We start from the raw sequence: 19090 nt of genomic DNA, 5'->3' as shown, positions 1-19090 counted from the left end.
ATATTTGTTCTAGATTTGCTTCTCTGTTAACAAAGCTGAATTGAATATAACTTGAGAAATTTTGAATGTTTCCAACATGATTAAGTACTGAAGAATATTTCCCAATGGAGACCAAATGAATTCTAACAAATTATCTTTTATTTAAGATAAATAATGGCTTTAAAGTCTTGTGATTTGTTCTTTGCATTTTTAATTGCTCATGTCATATGTCAGAAAATCATGTATTTTGTCACAAAATAATTTAAACACTAAACATTTTCTTTTTCTATTCTGGTACACAGCTTTTAGTGTGTTTTATTACTCAGTGAGGGAGGGACACATTTCAGAAAAATGAGTAAGGATGCCCAGAGAACAGATTTTTCTTTGGGAGCCTCACTGCTGAACACTCTGCTCCTTTTTGTCCAGAAAATGTCTCACTTTCTCTATAAGAATTTTCTGTGGTTCACTCCATTGGAAACATCCTTCCCCCTGTTACCCTGAGAGGCCAATATGGAGACACATATTTTAATCAGAGGAAGGAGACACCAGAGAGACACAAGAGACACACCTATGGCTTTCAATGTTTCCATGGTGTGTGTCTATCCTAATGGAAGCTGGGGAAGGATGTGGGCAAGAGAGGTATCTGGTCAGAGAATCAAGTCCAAGATTATTTTAATTAACATTATAAAGAGTTAAATATATCACATGTATGCATGTACATAAGTGCAGAGGAATATAATCCCTTCCTAATTATAAATTCCCTTTTAATTAACCAGTGATTACTGATGGAGTTTTCTGAACCTCTCAGGCTGGTTGCTCATACCAAAAAGATAAAACTCTAATCTCCAGTAGAAGAAGCTGCTATTTTTTTTTTTTTTTTGCAAAGACTGAATATGAAAGAATGAGTTTTGTGGACACCTGCCTGGGGCATGATTTGCAATGAAACACTTGCCCATTACCCGTTAGACTACTGGGAGTTTCCTGAGCTTTGCACAAACTTCTAAGCCTTTCTGTGTGTCAAACAAAGTTACATTCTGATGAATAGAGGACTTATGTTTTAATGCAGCTTTGGGGATTGAAAATCTTAAATCAGAGAGCAATAGCATGATTTTATATCATCAGTATAGATCTGGTTTATTGTGTTTTTAAATCTCAGGATGAGCAATTTATTGGTCTGAGAACACCTGTCATTGAAAGTGACATGCAAGATGCATACAAGTACGAGGTCAAATATTGATGAAGACGGGCAATGTCAATATTTTCGAGTGCACCCAAGACATTACAAACTTATTTCCAATATAAGGAATGTTTGTTTAAAATTTATTATTGAGCATGAGATGTTTATAATAGACAATATTAAACATAAAATCAAGGTATGAAACACAGTTCTTATAGATGATATGTTGTACAACAAACTCCCAAATTTGTTTTTAGTTTTGAAAATAATTTTATAGATGAGTTTAGGTCACTTAGGGAAAACACCAAGAAAGGAAATACTGAAAATCATTACATAATCTACAGACTGGTTATCAATGTGGGCCTGTGTGTCCTGTGATATCTCATCATGATGCTGTTTACTACATTTGGATGACTTAAGTCATCTTAAAACCTCCCTGAGATCTCTTAGTTGGCACACACTGTGGGCATGAAATTAATTTGGCACTCATCTACAGATAAAGATGAAGCATTTGCAAAATATTATGGAGCTCCATTTTATGCTACCACAAAATGAATAACTGGCTGCCTTTCAATCACTCATTTGGAATAAAACCTGATTTAGACATGAAGTCCTCCAAACCTAGGTAGACACAGATTAGCTCCTCTCTTTTCCACCTCCCTCTTAAATTCTGCTCCATCATTAAGAACTGTCATGCAGGCTTAGGTTGAATGCTTGTTTGTATGTTCTTGGCAAACTTTCAGACTAGCGCCTACCAAAATCCAGCTTTTGAATAGCTCACTCATGAGAATTTAAAAGTCCACTATTTGTTAGGTTATCTTCCTAGGAGAACTGAGAAACATACAATTATTCTTGGACATTTATTTGAGTATGTCAAATAAATGGGTGAAAATATCAACTATCCACATGTTTTAAAGTCATAGTTGTATGCCATGACATATTATCAAGTTTTCTGCAGGATATGTAGGCGTAGACTTCTTAAAATAGTGCATATCATGACACAAGTATACATCTTATGTATATCAGTTATGGAACATTCAAATTATTTTCTGGTGTTAAATGATTGAGGCTCTTGAAACCATTTGCTTCTGAGGAAAAAAAATATTGTGGTCTAAAAATACTGTGGCTTATATGAAAATTATTTTGATGTACTCACTGTTCTTTGACCTTAGTCCTTTTCTATATGAACATATAGCTATCTTTAAATTGAGTAGCTATGGATATTCTTACAAACATATGGAGGTTTCTTCTAATCATATTACAAGATTTTTTTTAATTGTTGCTACTTTGGGAATTTAAATAAACATATTCATTTTGTTAGAAATTTTCTGCCTTGCCACATCAAAATTCCATTTAATATATAAGTATGATAATTCCTGAAAGAAAATATTTAAAGTTGGCATTCACATAATTCAATGCATTTTAATTTTTATTCTCTTACATATAATGGCTGAAGGGTTTCATTATATTTTGAATAGAACCAATGTACATGAAATCAATACAAAATTCCAAAAGGATTGTAAATAAAAACATCAATCTAAATATGTCTGCCTTGTGGTGATGGCAGGAGTTGTGAGAATACGATACATTTTTCTTTGACATATTGGCTTTGAGCATAAAAGGTACTTTCTAAATTTTTCTGAATGTTCACTGCAACTATGTTGCCAACAGAAATGACATTGGGTAGTTTCTCACCCAAACTACAGGGTCATTTTCCAGAATCCCCCAGAGAAGGAAGGCATGATAGGAAATGATTCAAACCTTTCAGAGTCCGGAAGAGGATGGGATCAGAGAGGGGCCCCACTCCTTTTGCATTTCGTGCTTGAATTCGGAAGTAATACATAGTGTCAAGGTTGAGATCCATGATTTGATGGGTAAGCCGGTCACCACTGATTGTTTCCATAATCCAGTCATCGATGGGTATGTTCTTGTCCAAAGTATAAAACAAGATGTAAGCTGCATGAATAGACAAATGCAGCTTTGTTTAGTGTATGGGCTAGATATTATAGTTTTGCTTCCAGCACTCATGTTTCCCAAATATAATTGACAATGATTATTATGTATCCACAATCTTTAAACAACAGCATTAACTTTAACAAGTAATTTTTTTTCATATTGCAAGGATTAGATAAATAATTGCTTCAATATACAGAATCAGAAAATGGAATTAGGACATTAGAAATAAAAACATCTTCTACATTTAAAAATGTGTGCTTTCTGCTACCATGAATCCTGATTATTGGTTCTAATATATAAGCATGATAAAAATGTAAAGAGAGACAGCAAGTTTGCATAACTTTTGGAGCAGTCCAGTAATGAAAATAAGTAATGCTTATTTTGTTTTACACTTAAATGATAAAAATATATGGGAAAGTGTATGCTGTAGTTGTTTGAAGTGTTATAAAAGTAAATGATATTTGATTGTTTTGCTGATTATGTGAGGTTGGCAAGGGCAGTATTTTCTCATTTTACAGATGATGAAGCTGACCTGTAGTTACTTGGTAAAAGGGTTGGAATGATAGCCTCCACCACCATACTAAAAATCTAATGCTAGTTCCAATATTCCAGCCCAGCTAGACAGATAAATAAGCACTGCTGGATAACTCTAGGTGATAGTATCATTAATTCCCTGCGTTAGGGGCTAAGTGACTTGAATGCTAACTGTTTACTGTCAAATAGTCTGATATGCTCCAGGTATCCCTCTAAAATATTCATATTCTAACATTAGACTTAGGCAATTTGTGAGCTAGCTCTTACTTAAAAGCATTAATTAATAATATTTATGTTATACTGTCAGGTGGCAGCTCAGAGGGGCTCCTCATGGGTGCCTTTACTACCTGAATGTGGTAGTGATCTCCTTTTCTGCCAAAATTCTGCAATGATATTGACACCGGATTGGCCACAAAAGTCCTTAGGTCTATTCTTACACATTTAATATTTATTGGTAAGTATGTTTTTTTTTTTTTTTACAGCTGTTTTCCTTGAGTTTACCAATTCTTTCGTTTTGAGTCCCTCTGTCTCCCACCTGCACTGAGAACCTTCACTCCCAGGGCTTCGGAATGGTTATGCCACAGAGGTCTCTGACTCACACCCACTTCCCTTCTGACTAATCATGCAGTGGTATCCCCATATCAGCACACACTCTCACTAGGAGAAGACTGTTCTGCGTAGCACGCTTATTCTCTCCCCCTCTTATTCTTGAACCATTCCATGTTCTTTTACTTTCTCTGACCAATTCACACTCATCCATCAGTCTAGTTTAAGCTGTATCTGACCTATTGAAACCTTATCCTCAAACATTAATTTAATGTTTAATTAAATTAATTGAGAAACATTAATTTCTATAAGCTTTTTTTTAATATTGTATAAAAGCATTTATGATTTTGTGTCACTCATCACTTAATCCCATAGTGCTTTATAGAATGACATGTTAGTGTGAGGCATGCATCCTGGACCGTAAGCTAGATATTTCTTCCTTATGGTTCTGGAGGGTTAAGCAAAGTTATGAGTCCAAACATCCAGAAGCCCATTTCTCTTCAAATCTGACCAATGCTGCAAATTTGTACCTATTTTATGTTGGCCTTCATCTTTCCCTTAGTTTGGTGTTTCCCAAATCTGCAGAACCATAAGAATTATCTGAGGAGTGGTTATGATTTATGAAAAATAGACCCCATAATAGGTTTTTTTTTATTTATTTAACACTTGTGGTGAACAGTCTTCAATGGCCCCCAATTTCTCCTGCGCTCTGGTATGCACATCCTTATGTCATCCTTTCTAAGTTTAGATGAGTTCTAAGACTTACATCTAGCTAACAGATATAGCAAATGTGATGGGTTAGCTTTTCCATGATTGTGTTACATAAGATTATGAACTTTTGCTAGCAGACTCTAGATTCTTTCCTCTCTTGGTTTTGATAAAGCAAATCATTAAATGGAGAAGACCACTTTGCAGGAAGAAAAGGTAGTTTCTGGCCAACATCCAATAAGAAAGTAATTCTTGTTCATAACCACATATGTTTCAAAGAAAATATTTCTCCAGTAAAACCAAAGATGAGACTGCAATGAAGGTGTATCTTGGTTGGTTACCTTGTGAGAGACTTTAGAGCACAGCACTTAGTGAAATTATGCTATTATAGACACACAAAAACTGAGATAATAAATACATATTATTTTAAGTTATTAAATTTGTAGTCCTATTGCTACAAAGCAATGGATATCTAATACAACAGGTTAGGATAACCTCAGTAATCTGGATGGACGATTTCTGTGATCAAGAAAGGCCAGGAATCACTACTATAGGTGACATGTGGAATCTATATTTTTTGATGATGTCAATATCACAAATAAAATGTCTTAAATGCATTCTGCTGTCTTGTATAACAAATTAGAATAAAAAATGAATTTTTTAAAAAAAGATGCTTGAGATCTCAAGAGAAGTTAAAAGTCTTGCCAATATAAAGATTATTACAAAATTTTAAAATGCTGAAGTTGATTTTTTCCTCTGGTAAATATTAAAATTGGAAGGCTATAATTCAAAGGGACTGTGATATATCATTGGATAAAGCACTTGTCTTTTGCTCATTTATTTATAACTCAGTTGCCATCATCAATATCAACAAAATATCCTCATTTTCTTTAGTCCAGAGCAGCCTCCCTAAAAAAATATATTTATTGAAAAGAAGTACCTGGTACTAGCAATAATAATACTAATATTTTTTATTATGTGCATTTCTTATCTCTTCAAAAAGATACAAACCATTCCTTTAGTTCAGGAGCCATATCTTATATTGCATTTTGATTCTTCAAAAAAACTTAATAAAATAGTCTTCACATAATAGATACTGAACTTCACTTACTAAGTGAAATTATGTAGCCTATAACAGCCAAGTCTTACATTCATGGCACTTACAGCAATTGTTCAAGTGTATGATCAACTCCAAGTCTGGAGAACTCTGCTTCCATTCTAGGCCAATTACACTTATTCCCAATTTTCACCATTTATCAAATGAGAACAAAATAGTTGCCTTCACTGTGACTTAACCTATGTAAAAATTATTTCTTTATATATTTAAAAATGACAGTTCTGGAATCAAGTAATTAAAGGTGAACATTTAAGACTCAAATTCTGACAATTTCAAATTATTATCTGAGCCAGTTCTTAATATTAGTGGGGAAACCTACCCTTTCTCTTTTTCTTTTTCAAATTTGAGAAGATGAAGGATAATACAGACTACAACTGATTCTATCATTCAACTCTAAGAAATGGCCCTGGAGAAAGCAAACCATTACACTTGGGGGATGATATAAGACACTAAATTCACCATTAAAGTCTTACAGATTTCCACCAGGCTCAGTGGTGCACGCCTGTAATCCCAGCAGCTTGGGAGGCTGAGGCAGGAGGATCGCGAGTTCAAAACCAGCCTGAGCAAAAGTGAGACGCTAAGCAACTCTGTGAGACCCTGTTTCTAAGAAAAATACAAAATAGGGCTGGGGATGTGGCTTAGTAGCCAAGTGTCCCTGAGTTCAATCCTTGATACTGCCTTTCCTCACAAAATTTGAAGCAAACCACACAGTTTGGAGCAAACCATTGTATTCTCAGTAACTTTATGTAGCTGTATACTTATTTTTCTGTACCTAATTCAATATATTTCTCCATTTGTTTTCTTTTACCTACTTGATTTTTGTCTCTTGTCCACTGCAACTGGCCAAATGACAAGGCATTAGGCCATACTACAGTTTTTAAGATCTTCTGTGATTGTTGATCCAACTAGACTTTCCTATATTAGATTCATATTTATCTAATATGTAAAAAGTGTAACATCATAGATTCATCATTTTGACCTTTTATACAAAGAGGTAGTTGCAATTACAGAAGCAAAATGTCAGAATGTGTTCAACTCCATCTCTCTTTCTTTGTTCCTTTCCACTCTTCTTCTCATGTGATATTGATTCCCTTCCATGGATGAGGAGGACTGCTAAGTACTGGGAAGACCAAGCTATGTAACATAACTCCTACCAATAAGGAGTTCGACCCAATGAGGGCTTTTGAAAATTTTTTAACTTTTTAAAAAAATAACTACATTCACAAATGGGTAGATAAGGAAAGAAGGACCCATTTCTTCCTTTTCCATGGTTAAAAGCTGTAAGCTATGGACTCGGAAAGACCTGACCTGAAGCTATAGCTCTTCCATTTTCTGGTTGTACAACCTGAGCAGCTTTGCTTATTATAATAGGTGTCCATTTCCTCCTCTTAAAACCAGTTGCTGCAAGACAATGTATTTTAAAAATGTAATATGGTGTTTCTATTTTTTCTATTTTATTATCTTCTACATAGTAACTATATACTGAATACTACAAATTTATGTATTTATTTATTTTTCATAATATTATTAAACCCACAGGAAGTGTCTTACTCAAAGTGTCTTACTTAGAATAATAAGAACTTTTTTCAAGTCAAACAGAAAGAATATATTTAATTAGAATTCAGTGACTGATCTACCCAACAAACAAACATTTATTAATTACCTGCAATGTGTCAAAAATGTGTGTGTGTGTGTGTGTGTGTGTGTGTGTGTGTTTGGTACTAGGGATTGAACCCAGGGATGCTAAACTGCTGAGTAACCTTCTCATCCCTTTTTTATATTTTATTTACAGACAGGGCATCACATCGCTGAGTTGCTTAGGGCCTCACAAAGTTGCTGCGGCTGGCATTGAACTTGTAATCATATTTCTCTTATATCCTGGGATTTTAGGTGTGCACCAACGTGCCTGGCTAAGAATGTTGCTGACGGGAACAGAGTGCTGAACAAAATCTGTTCTCATGAAGCTTTCATCACTGACTAAAGGCATTTAGATTTTCTCTCATGATTATACAGGAAAAGGATGAAGAAGTCAAGATAACCAAGTTTCCAACTCTTGCAACCAAATAAACCATGAAGGCTTTTAAAAAGATGGGGGTGAGAGAATTTGACACTTTTGATTCCAATTTGACTTCCCAGAGGGGTCCACAATCCTGGATGGTCTTAAACTTACTATAGAACATAATAACATTATTTGGCCAGTTGTATTGGGTGATAGAAAAAAGGAAGATGAAAGTAGAGACATCGGGGAAGAGAAAGAGGAGTCAATAAGACAGGATCATGCGGATGCCTAATATGAAGTTGGATGTGTGTGTTTAGAACTTCTTGGAAGGAGACAGAGACTTCAGAGATACAAGTGGGTATTTACTAACAATGGACTCTGCTATAGACAATTCTCCAGAGAAAGTAGCAAAGGGAATGAGAAGACTTGTATCAGGGAAGCAGTGTTTAAAAAACAGGGAGAAGCACTGTCCATAACTGAGACTGACAGAAGCTTTAGTCTGGAAAGTGGGAAGAACATGATTTTATGGAAGTCATAAGAAAAGAGCATTCAAAAGGAGAGAAACTGAATTAGAGCATCAAATAACACAGAAAAACAGTGGAGCCTCAGCCAGGAGCCTGCACAGATAAGAAAACAGTCTCTGAAAGGCTTACCTCCTCTCTCCTCGGTTGTCCCTGACTTGAACAGTGTCGGCCACTGCATTTATTCAGACAATGTTTTATAACTCTCAACATTCAAATCATTCAAGAAGCTTTCAAAAATACCAAGTTGTTTCTTCCCAGATAAAATAAACTAAAACTCTGTTGAGATTCATTGATTTAGGACAATAGAATATAATAAGTTGGAGCAAAACACAGTATAATCATTGAGGACCCAAGTTCATAATCTTAGGTTTGCTACTTCTTGGTTATTTGAGTTCAGATGAGTTATGTACCCAGAAAACCCTAATCACTATTTTAAAAAGGAATAATGAGAATATGTGATCACTTAACAATACTAAAATGCTTAGCAGGATGCTAAACATGCAATAAATGCTTTATGTATATTGAATCATTCTCTTCTGAAAGTGTAGGTGTTGTGAGATTATGATCAGGGAATTTAGATACTGGATTTATCTGAATTTCCTCTTCTGTACTTCTTCTTTAATCTCTCTGAAGTAGTTATATTTATAGAATGATGGTCTGGGTTCTATGCAAAGCACTGTAGTAAAGGCTTGTTCTAGAATGGATTTCAAATTGGAATAATGTATCACTAATGTAATAATGTATCGGCTAGTGTATCACTGGGCATCAGGGATTTTTCTCTGTACTGTATTATTATAACACTTTTATGAACGATGTGCTATTTCTATCCTTATTTTATAAAGTGAGAGAGAGTCTCAGAGACATTAAATGACCTATCCAAGCACTGCCCTTAGGAGACTGGGTTCTTAGCCACCTGTTCTACTGCTGTCCACATAAAGGAATTAGGAAAACAATCAGAAACAAATGTCACTCAAAGCACATCCCTTATAGACACACATGGCCTAGCCACACAGGGACAGAGTTCATATTTTTCTTTGCATTTCTATTAAAAGCTGAGTGTAGCAAATCTGAGCCCTCAACCTTGTGGTCTAGTATTGTGAATATCTTATTTTCTGGAGGTAATTTGAATGAACCAAATTAAAAATGAAACAGAAGTTCTCTTAAGGGTTCTTTGTGTTTGTTCCCTTTGAACTGAGTCAACATCTCAATTTGATAATCATAATTTTGTCTTAATAAATGACCAGGGTTTTTAAAGATAAAACATATTACCTCTCATATTTTTATTTTTCCATTATGAGAGAACATACAGATTTTTATTGGTGAGAACAACTGAACAGACAACTCTAAATAAAGTATGTGGGCAAGGTTGCTTTCACATGCATTGAAATAATAATAAATAGAATTTTATTGCTTTGATTAATTTGTATTTCTTCATATGGGCCAGATTTCAATTATTCCCCCTAGAAATACAAAATTAGACTTTATTTTAGAGTTGAAACTACATTCTATTCTTTACATGGACTATCTGAAAATATTTTTAAAATAAGAGTGGAGAATTTTAATGAGTGGAGAATAGGACTCATTTTATTTTTTACCAAAAGTGTATTTTCTCTTTCATAAAAACTTGCTTTTATTTAGACAGTTTCTATTCTACTTTTTCTCTTAAACTTATTATATACTGATTTATAATATGCTTATAAATAACTATGATGAAACAAAATATAAATAAATCAAAAGCTACAAAAGTACTGAGACAGAACCAATGAAAATAGATCATAGCAGTGAGAGAGGGAATAAAAGAAAATTGGAATGATCCTGGCTTGGTTTTAAAAGGCCTGGCACACTGACAACAGAACATATAAGGTTTGGGGGAGATTTTATGCCTCTCTTCTTTTTCCATATTTGTCAGCTCAAATGAAAATTCTGTTTGCTATTGCACTAAGAGCCATTTCCTAGAGAAAACAAATCTTCAACTTAAATTTCAATCACACGTGGAATTTTCACATTATCTTTTCATTTTGCAAAAATCAAAATGTAACTCACATAAAGTAAGTGTGCCTTCTGAAACTGCAATTTCCCGGCTTATCTCTGTATCACAGAGTGACTGAATCATGTTGTTAATTTATGGTACTGCTATCTACCTCTTGAATGCAAAAAAAAGAAGAAACAGGAGTGACTCTTACGTGTTCCTAACCCAATGGTTCAAATTAATTAGACTATAATGTGCACATTTTGAGTTATACAATATTTTTCATAATAATTATATGCTATGGAGACATCTATTAAAAGCCTAAAGTGATCATTTAAATGCAAAATCTTTGATAGAACTCCATTATATTTTTCATACTAAATTAACATTACAGGCTTCTAATGGACGCTTTAATTAGGCATTGATGTTATCAGCAATATTTGGCAAAATAAAATCTGTCACTGTGAAATATTCATTATGTTCAATTTCTGTCAGTCAATATTAAGTATTTTCTGAACCTTATGATTTAAGTAAGAAGCTAAAAGCTAAGTGAGAAATTAAAAATCCCCAGACAAACCTCCTTCACATGTGCTGTATAAAAACACATGGTTATTAGGCATCTTTTGTATTTCATAATTGCCAAACAACCCAGCTTCTTTCAGCCATCTATACTCAGCTTACTCCATAAGATGGTTATATTAATGCTCCATAGAATAAAAAACAAAAGGCCTCTCCTAATTGAAATACCTGTCTTTCACATAGCAACTGGAAGGAAATGTGCATGTGTGTGTATTTGCACGCACCATTCAGGAATGCTACAGACCAGACTGTGGGGGCCAGGAGGAGACAGCCAGGCAGGGCCAGGGAGTGAACTGGGATACTGACAGAGAAACTAATGCACACAGGCAAGAGCAGCACTGGGGGGTAAGCAATCGCAGGCCTGACCAGGGCAACACAGGGAAAGAAAGGTGGGTGCTTACCCGTAATTTTCCCATTGGCTTCCAAGGGGGGCTGCCAGCTCACGATGACAGCACGAGGCTTGCCTTCCCGAGTAATGACTGTCAAATCCTTGGGAGCAGAGGTTGGGGCTGCAAGATGAGACAGAGACAAGGCCTCGTCATTGGTTATGAAAGGAAACAGACGTTGTAAGACTTTTAATTATGATGTTGATGCTCAGAATCTATCATGAGGTGTATCGTGGGTTTTTTTTTTCTTTTTTTCTTTTTTTTTTTTTTGCTATTTACAATTCATTTCAAGGTTTTGAATTACATTAACAAAGATATAAAAATTTATGGCTTTTCATGGAGGTTAACTGACTTCCAAGAGTGAATGCAGAGAGAATAGGATGTGTGTCCACCTGGAGGAGATAAGCCCAGCTTATGTCTTCAAGTGAGCTCACAGTACAAATAGGAGAACCATTGTAGGAACAAGGAAAAAGAGACTGACAGTGAGACTGATGGCTACATGGCTTCAAGAGACAGAATTATGATACAACTGTGGTGTATAAATGAAAATGCCATCCAATTATTTCCTTAAAAGCCAGGGGAAAAAAGAATTAAAACTCAGGTCAAACCATGTTGCCTTGGGAACATGTTGGGTATCTTCTAAAAAGAAGGCAAATGTGAGACACTAAATAGAGGGGGTAAGAAGTATTCATGAGTGCGTTCATAGCCACCTGTGTGAAACAGGATGGCTGGAAACCAGGCTCTTCTTGAAGCTACTTCTCCCTCTGTTTGGCTGAAGAACATTGTAAATATATGTTCATTTGAAGCAAACTGGCTGGCCCAGTCCAGTATTTTCGAGGCCTCTTCCAACTTGTTCTCTCACCCTTTATGCTATGAAAGACAGTTTTCCTTCTAATTAGTTAACATGCTCCAAATCTAGAGCTACAGTTTCTTTGTTCCCCTTATTTTGACACAGGGAGATTTAGAACACATCTAAGGCTCTATGTTTGGGTTCTGGAGGAATTTTTTTGTATCCAAATGTGAATTCTGTGCACCACAAGATAGATAGAAGTTGGTCTCTAGGTTAGAACTCATCAACACTCTAATCGTTTTTTTTTCAGTTCTTCTGCTAGACAATCTATACATTTTTTACACTTTATTTCCAGTATCTCTTCCTGAGTAGAACTTCAAATATGAGCCAAATAGGAGACACCAATTATTCTCATCTATCACACACCATTTTCTTTCCTATGCCTGATGGTCAAAGTCACTGGGATTCCAATCAACTTCATTATTTGAAGTTTCACCTAAATTTAATATATTGACCAGGTATGTAATATATTTCAATTTTTTTTTTTTTTTTGTATTGGGATTGAAGCCAGGGATGCTTAACCACTGAGCCACATCCCCAGCCCTTTTTATATTTTATTTAGAGACAGGGTCTCACTGAGTTGCTCAGTGTCTCGCTAAATTGTTGAGGGTGGCTTTGAACTCATGATCCTCTTGCCTCAGCCTCCTCAGCCACTGGGATTACAGACATGTGCTACTGTGCCAGGCAATATATTTCAATTAAAAAAAAAACAGAGAGAGAGAGAGAGAGAGAGAGAGAGAGAGAGAGAGAGAGAGAGAGAGAGAGAGAGAAGGTAGAAGACATAAAAGAAAAGGGAAAGAAATAGAAGAAGGGGATGAGGAGGAGAATGACTAGAATGAAGAAAGAAAGAAAGAAAAGAAAAGAGAGGAATAAGAGAAGAAAGCAGAAGTCAAGTGTAATTGTAAAGGTTTGCATGCATACAATATCATATTAGGCTCAGTATTGCAAGAAAAGCAGATTTGGTATAGGAAAATACCAGAGGCCATGCTGTCTTAAAGATGATAGCATCCTGCTGTAAAGAGTTCATTTGACTTATTTTCTAGGCCATGATTAGGAAGATAATATAGACTCAGAAATTGACCTAGATTATTATAACAGGTATCAAAAATAATTTCACAATCATAGAAGAAATTAATAGTCAAAACAGACTTTTTCTTAACTGAGTTAAAATTCAATTGATGTGTATTTAGAAGACAGACAAATTATGATGAATAGATTATTTTACTCAATCTATTATGGTATTCAATGAAACATAAACTAACTCCTTAACTTTAGCAACCAAGATAATACATTGAAGAGTTGCTTATTTAAACAAGTCACCTAACAACTAAACTGTGAAAATTCTTTTCCATCAAACTTTGTGTAGGCTGGCGAATACAAATTTTGGTATTAGGATAAATGGCTCAAATGTTTAGAATTATCATACGAACTGCATTATTTCTTAATATTTGTAAAAGAATATGGCTTTAACTTCAAAGATCCCTACTTACCCAAGTAGTACAACTCTGGCCTGCTCCAGGAACATGGTTCCCAGAGGCAGGATAGAGGGAATGGTAGGGAAGACTACAGTGTACAACAATTCAGTTAGACTAGGGGGGAGTGAGTTTTAGTGATCTATTTCACTGCATGGTGACCATCATTAAGAATAATGTATTGTGTGATTCAAAATTCCTCAAAGGCTAAGTTCTCAACACTCTTACCACAAAAGAATGATAAGTTGGTAAGGTGATGGACAGATAAATTAGCTTGATTTATATATAAATTTACAATATACATAAATCAAAATATATACATAAATCAAATTTTGTAATTTGATTTATAATATATACATAAATCAAATACCATAGATATCTTAAACATACACAATTGTTCTTTTTCAATTAAAAATTATAATGTATGTTGAAAAAACAGAAATTCTTCTTTGACTACCCAAACTCTCTGGGTTAAGTCTAAATAAATAAATAATTAAACGTCACCCTATAGGATTTATGATTTGTTTATAGCTCCATTTCCCCTCATTGTCCCATGACACCATGCTTCAGTAATTTTGAGCCATTCAGAATGTCTTTGGAACACGTCATCTTTCTGACACCTGCTTGGTTATCTTTGCAAGTCTTGTTTCTTTCCTTTTCAAATCCCTGCAATGGGTACCTGATGATCCACACAGGACACAGCTATGCAACCTTTGATTTGTGAGACCTTTTTTTATTTCTCCAGACAGAATCTGTATTTCAATCTATTTGCTCTGATTTCAATTTGCCCAAAATTTTGGGATTGTATTTCTTGAGTTACTTCAGGTTATTCTCAAAATGTTTGTCTTCTTGTTGGATTATTACTCTTGTCAAAGATACATACTACATTCTCTGCCTTTTGTAACGAGTGCCTTAATCTCAGAGGCTGACAATTACAGATGAATACTGTTAGAAAACCCATAATTAATATCTTGTCCTACTAGACAAGCAGTGCCCTCTGTTATTTTTGTCTCTTAAACAATTTTCCTCACGTTTGAAATTCTTCATGAAGTGCACGAATGGAGAGTAACATTCAAAATTTGGAAAGATTTCAGCCGCGGGAACTGTATTGGGCATTGTTACTTGGTCTGCCTGGTATCCCATCTGCTCTCCTCCCTGTTAGAGAAACTTTTCCTTTGGCAAACAAGTTCTTATCTGTGTCATGAGCAAGGTAGTAACATCAGTTGGAAACTTCAAGGTGAATTCATCCTATCCTGTGGTTAGCTATATGATGACCTGTCTTAAGATAGGCCACTTAGCTTCTCTCTCCTGAAAAAGTGGATTCTGATCCAAGGAAGGAGAACAGTGAAATGAAGCCACTGTGGTACTTGGCAAGGACAGACCAACAATTCCTCATTTCTAAGACTGAGAGTAATGCTGGCTCCTGTCCTTTTCCTAGGCCTGATTAGTTCAGGTATCCTTCCGGTTATTTTCCATTTGCTTAATCAGAATAAAATAAAGGATGCACCATCTGGGCAGAATGAAATTTTTTACTTGAAAAATTTTGCTAGTCACTCTTCATCATGAGCCATTTCAGCACCTAACGGTGTGGCCCCATGCAGTCCTTGTGTTACTGAAGAATTAAAAAGAAACCCTAGAGTCATTTCATTCCCCTTTCTCCTCACAGTTCTAAAACCTGCAGGCACCTGTGAATTACTTCTTGCTTCCCATCATCATCCCGGGATCTCATCCACGTGCGATTCACACCTCTGTCCTGATCATTATCTGATTTGACAATCACCCTTTCTACTACGCACATTTCTGAAAGCTCATATCATTTTTTTTTGCCAGCAACATGTTTCACCATGGGCCTCCCCACAAGGCCAGGCAGGCGATGAGAAATCAACAGGATGCATTTATCAAGTCAGATGTTGGTGCACACTTTGTTTATGAAAGGGAAAGTGAATGAATTTTTGTGCATTAAGTTGAAGCTGTACTCCTTCTAGTCAGGGAAGATCAGATTCTTTTTACTCATTTAAATTTAACTACATTCATCTCCTTTCAAGTTAAATGCAAGGAAAGGTCCTTTCTCATCTCCCAATAAAGCCTGGAGCACAGCACTCATTCAGCTGGTCTTATTCTTCCTAAGAAGCTGTGAACACTGGCACCCAGGGCAGAATTCTGAGAGGATGAGCTATTCATGTAGAACATGTGGACTAGAAGAGGAGGATGTTAACATTAAATTAGACCGACTGGAAAACTTCTTATACAAAGAAGTACTCACAAACAGAAATACCTTCACAGTGGAGCTCTAATAGTTAAGGTAGTAGTCTGAAATAAAAATTAGAACTGCATCACCATAGGACAAATTCTAATGAAAAACAAAACTCAACTTATTTTGAGAAGAGCTTGATTAGCATAATCTTTTTATATTTTCAAAATCTGTCATATAGTTTGCCCACAACTATAATATCAAGAAAACAATTAAACCCAATTAAAAAGCATATATTTTTCAGATGTTGGATTTGTGTGAATCACCAATGCCAAAGTATATTGCATTCCTTTTAAAAATTACAAACACTACATTTATGATCCATAGTAAATGTAGCTGGTAAAATCTATAGTAAATTGCATAATGTTGTTCTATGATGTTGTCCTATTTCCAAAGAGTGAACAAGGCCATCAGGACACTTCTTCCTATATCCAGCTGTGATTCATTGGAGTGAAAATTTAGTTGTGATTATTTTGTATTTAATCTCTTTCCAAATAGCTACCATGATGATGGTTCAAAGACACAACTGTTCAATGGATGGATTTCTGTTCTTAATTTAAGTGTATTGAAGCTTCATATTCAGATCTGCTGAGCTAACACCACCAAGAAGCCACCTATTAAACATCCAACCAGTTTATATAATCTATTGGAAATTTCTCTTCATCTTTCCTAGAGTAGGGAGTACACAATTAGCTATAAATGTGCTACGAACTATAAAGGATAAAATATTTCACGTAGGACAAGGTGTAATTGAGAATCCACAGTGTGCATATGTTTTGATTCACACACCACCATCAGATGTCAAAAGGAGACATTTTGAGGCCAGGGTTTCTTCACATACCTGCTTCATAGGTGGTGGCATGAGCAGTCATGCTCCATGTGCTTGACCTTCTGTTTTTTGTTACCATGACGGAGAACTCATACATTGTGTTTGGTTTGAGGCCTGTTGCTGTATAGCTGAGAGATGTTGTGTCTTCTGACTATACAAGTAGGAAAGAAGGAAAGAGGAAAAAAAAAGACCTCTTATCAACCTCATAAATCAGCACATGCAAAAAGACTTTCAAAAAAGTCAACCAATCCCACTGCCCTGAATCCATTTCACAACAGCAAAAGAGTATACAGCAATGATGATTCTACTTCTTTTCTGTCAAGCAGTTTACACAAGCTGATTACACATCTAAAAAGTGATCAATAAAATTAGGTATTTTTTTCTTCAAAGGGGCACTTAGCAGATAGATTTTCCTGAGTGAGGCAATAGGATTGGCAGGACAAACTCTGCTTCCTTCTGTCAACTCCAGTTTTGGAAGTTGTCTCCCCTGAACTTAAATTTATTTTTATTGAAATCTGGGGATTTGGAGAGGTTAGAGTTAAATATTTTAGATAGATCATCATTGTCATTGTCCACTGGTAATAAGGTTAATTTACTAGACTTCTAACACGTATTGTATCTTTAGAACAGACTTTAAGGTAGAAACTTTTAGTGCTTCCACAATCCATTTCGATCTTATAAAGAAAATAGAGCGAAAGCAGTGTTGTGCCATGTAATTTACTTTCTTTGTGCACATTTCACATTAAAGCAACATTTATGTACGTAACTGCAGCAATTGATCAGGACAGGGACACCAAATTGGATAAACACTAAAGGATTGCATTGGTGTGCAATGCCGTGTTTGTCTACTTAAGTCTTCTCTATCCATTCTCTGCCTTTTAAACAACAAACTTGAGTTATTTTAGTAGAAAGTAAATTAATTAAATTATGTCTTTATTGCTTACTCGAAACATCAAAATGGTAATGAAGAAAAACATGTTAGTCTTTCAGGTTAAAGAATATTTTCCAGATGATCAGGCACATTCAAAACTGCTTATGCCTCTTCTAAATATCCACTATGCTTGATATTTAGCTCTTGGTCTTCTTCCAAACATACTCACTTCTACTTTTATATTTATTATTTTTGTTATATATCTTTGTCTTGAAATCAAGGAAAAAGTCTTTTTCCCCATAGGTAGATGTCACAACTACTTCCACCTTACTAGTATCGTATGGTAAATCTTTTTTTATCCTACTGTGAATCTGTCTTGGGTTATGGTTATGAAAATCCTACATTTTGTTACAACATCGAATAAATATTTAACTGCACTAATAACATTTCGATGACGTGCCCATCCATCCTATTAAAGAGATGGACTCAGATACATTTATGAGAAGCTCTTCTTAAAACTATAAACTATAAAACTTAAGCTATAAAACTATGTGTCCTAAATAAATGTAAAAATACTTGGTATAATCAGGAAGATGGAATTCTATCCAATAAAACAAAGTGGGCAGCTAGTGTGTGACATGTTGATGTATAACTTTCAATATTTCCCTCCCACATAGCCTATATAACACCTCTGAGAATCAGGAACACAAATAAGAACAGGGAACGGGACAATGAGAAATATTTAACACCAGAGTCTATGGGTACCACTGGCATTTAGGAGCCCACGAAGCAATGTAATTATATCACTTATTTATGTTCTGGAGTGACAGAACATTCTATAAATACCATGCATTTACTCAGGGCTGTCTGGAAACTCATAGAAGGCTACTGCTTGTCTTCTTTCACTAAGACTAGAAATACTTTGGAAAATCATGGTCAGTTGATTTTGTGGATATGGAACACCAGGGTAGTGCCTCTCTGAGACTCAGTTTCCTCATCTGCAAAATGGAGATTACCAGGGCACTGAATGCATGGAAGTATTTAAAGTGTGAAATAAGTCATGTCAAACAGTGCCTGGCCCAGAGAAAGCATTTGCTAAATGTCAGCTATAATATTTTATGCATCATCTATGTTATGTATACAAGTTTAGGAAAGTGTTGAGTTGTATCTTGAGGAATAAGATTGAGTCTTACACAACTGTCTGTGCCCTGCTCTATTTCCTGAAACATTCTTACTATTAAGATAAGTACTGGTCTAATGTCCATGCATGTATATTTTGAATGGAGAGTCATGTAAAAGAGCATGTGATTAGTAACTTTGGTAGAAAAAAATTACATAAAATT

The 19090-nt window shown here is 35.2% G+C and overlaps 1 protein-coding gene across 3 annotated transcripts in view; it reads right to left on the bottom strand.

The window, feature by feature from the left end:
• Dcc (DCC netrin 1 receptor) overlaps positions 1-19090 on the bottom strand; it is a 1097715-nt gene that overhangs the window by 101437 nt on the left and 977188 nt on the right. For all 3 annotated transcript variants that reach the window (XM_046419457.2, XM_058571333.1, XM_058571334.1), the window contains exons 18-20: positions 16889-17027; positions 11490-11597; positions 2918-3112 (exon numbers count right to left, since the gene is read on the bottom strand). In XM_046419457.2, coding sequence (XP_046275413.1) covers positions 2918-3112; positions 11490-11597; positions 16889-17027 — 442 coding nt within the window. The remainder of the gene's footprint in view (positions 1-2917; positions 3113-11489; positions 11598-16888; positions 17028-19090) is intronic.

Source organism: Marmota monax, unplaced genomic scaffold, assembly GCF_021218885.2.
Source record: "Marmota monax isolate L192 unplaced genomic scaffold, Marmota_monax_Labrador192_F-V1.1 WCK01_AAM20220418_F8-fsc00088, whole genome shotgun sequence".
Classification (NCBI taxonomy): domain Eukaryota; kingdom Metazoa; phylum Chordata; class Mammalia; order Rodentia; family Sciuridae; genus Marmota; species Marmota monax.
The sequence above is the reverse complement of the archived record's forward strand: the minus strand, read 5'-3'. Positions and strand labels throughout refer to the sequence as shown.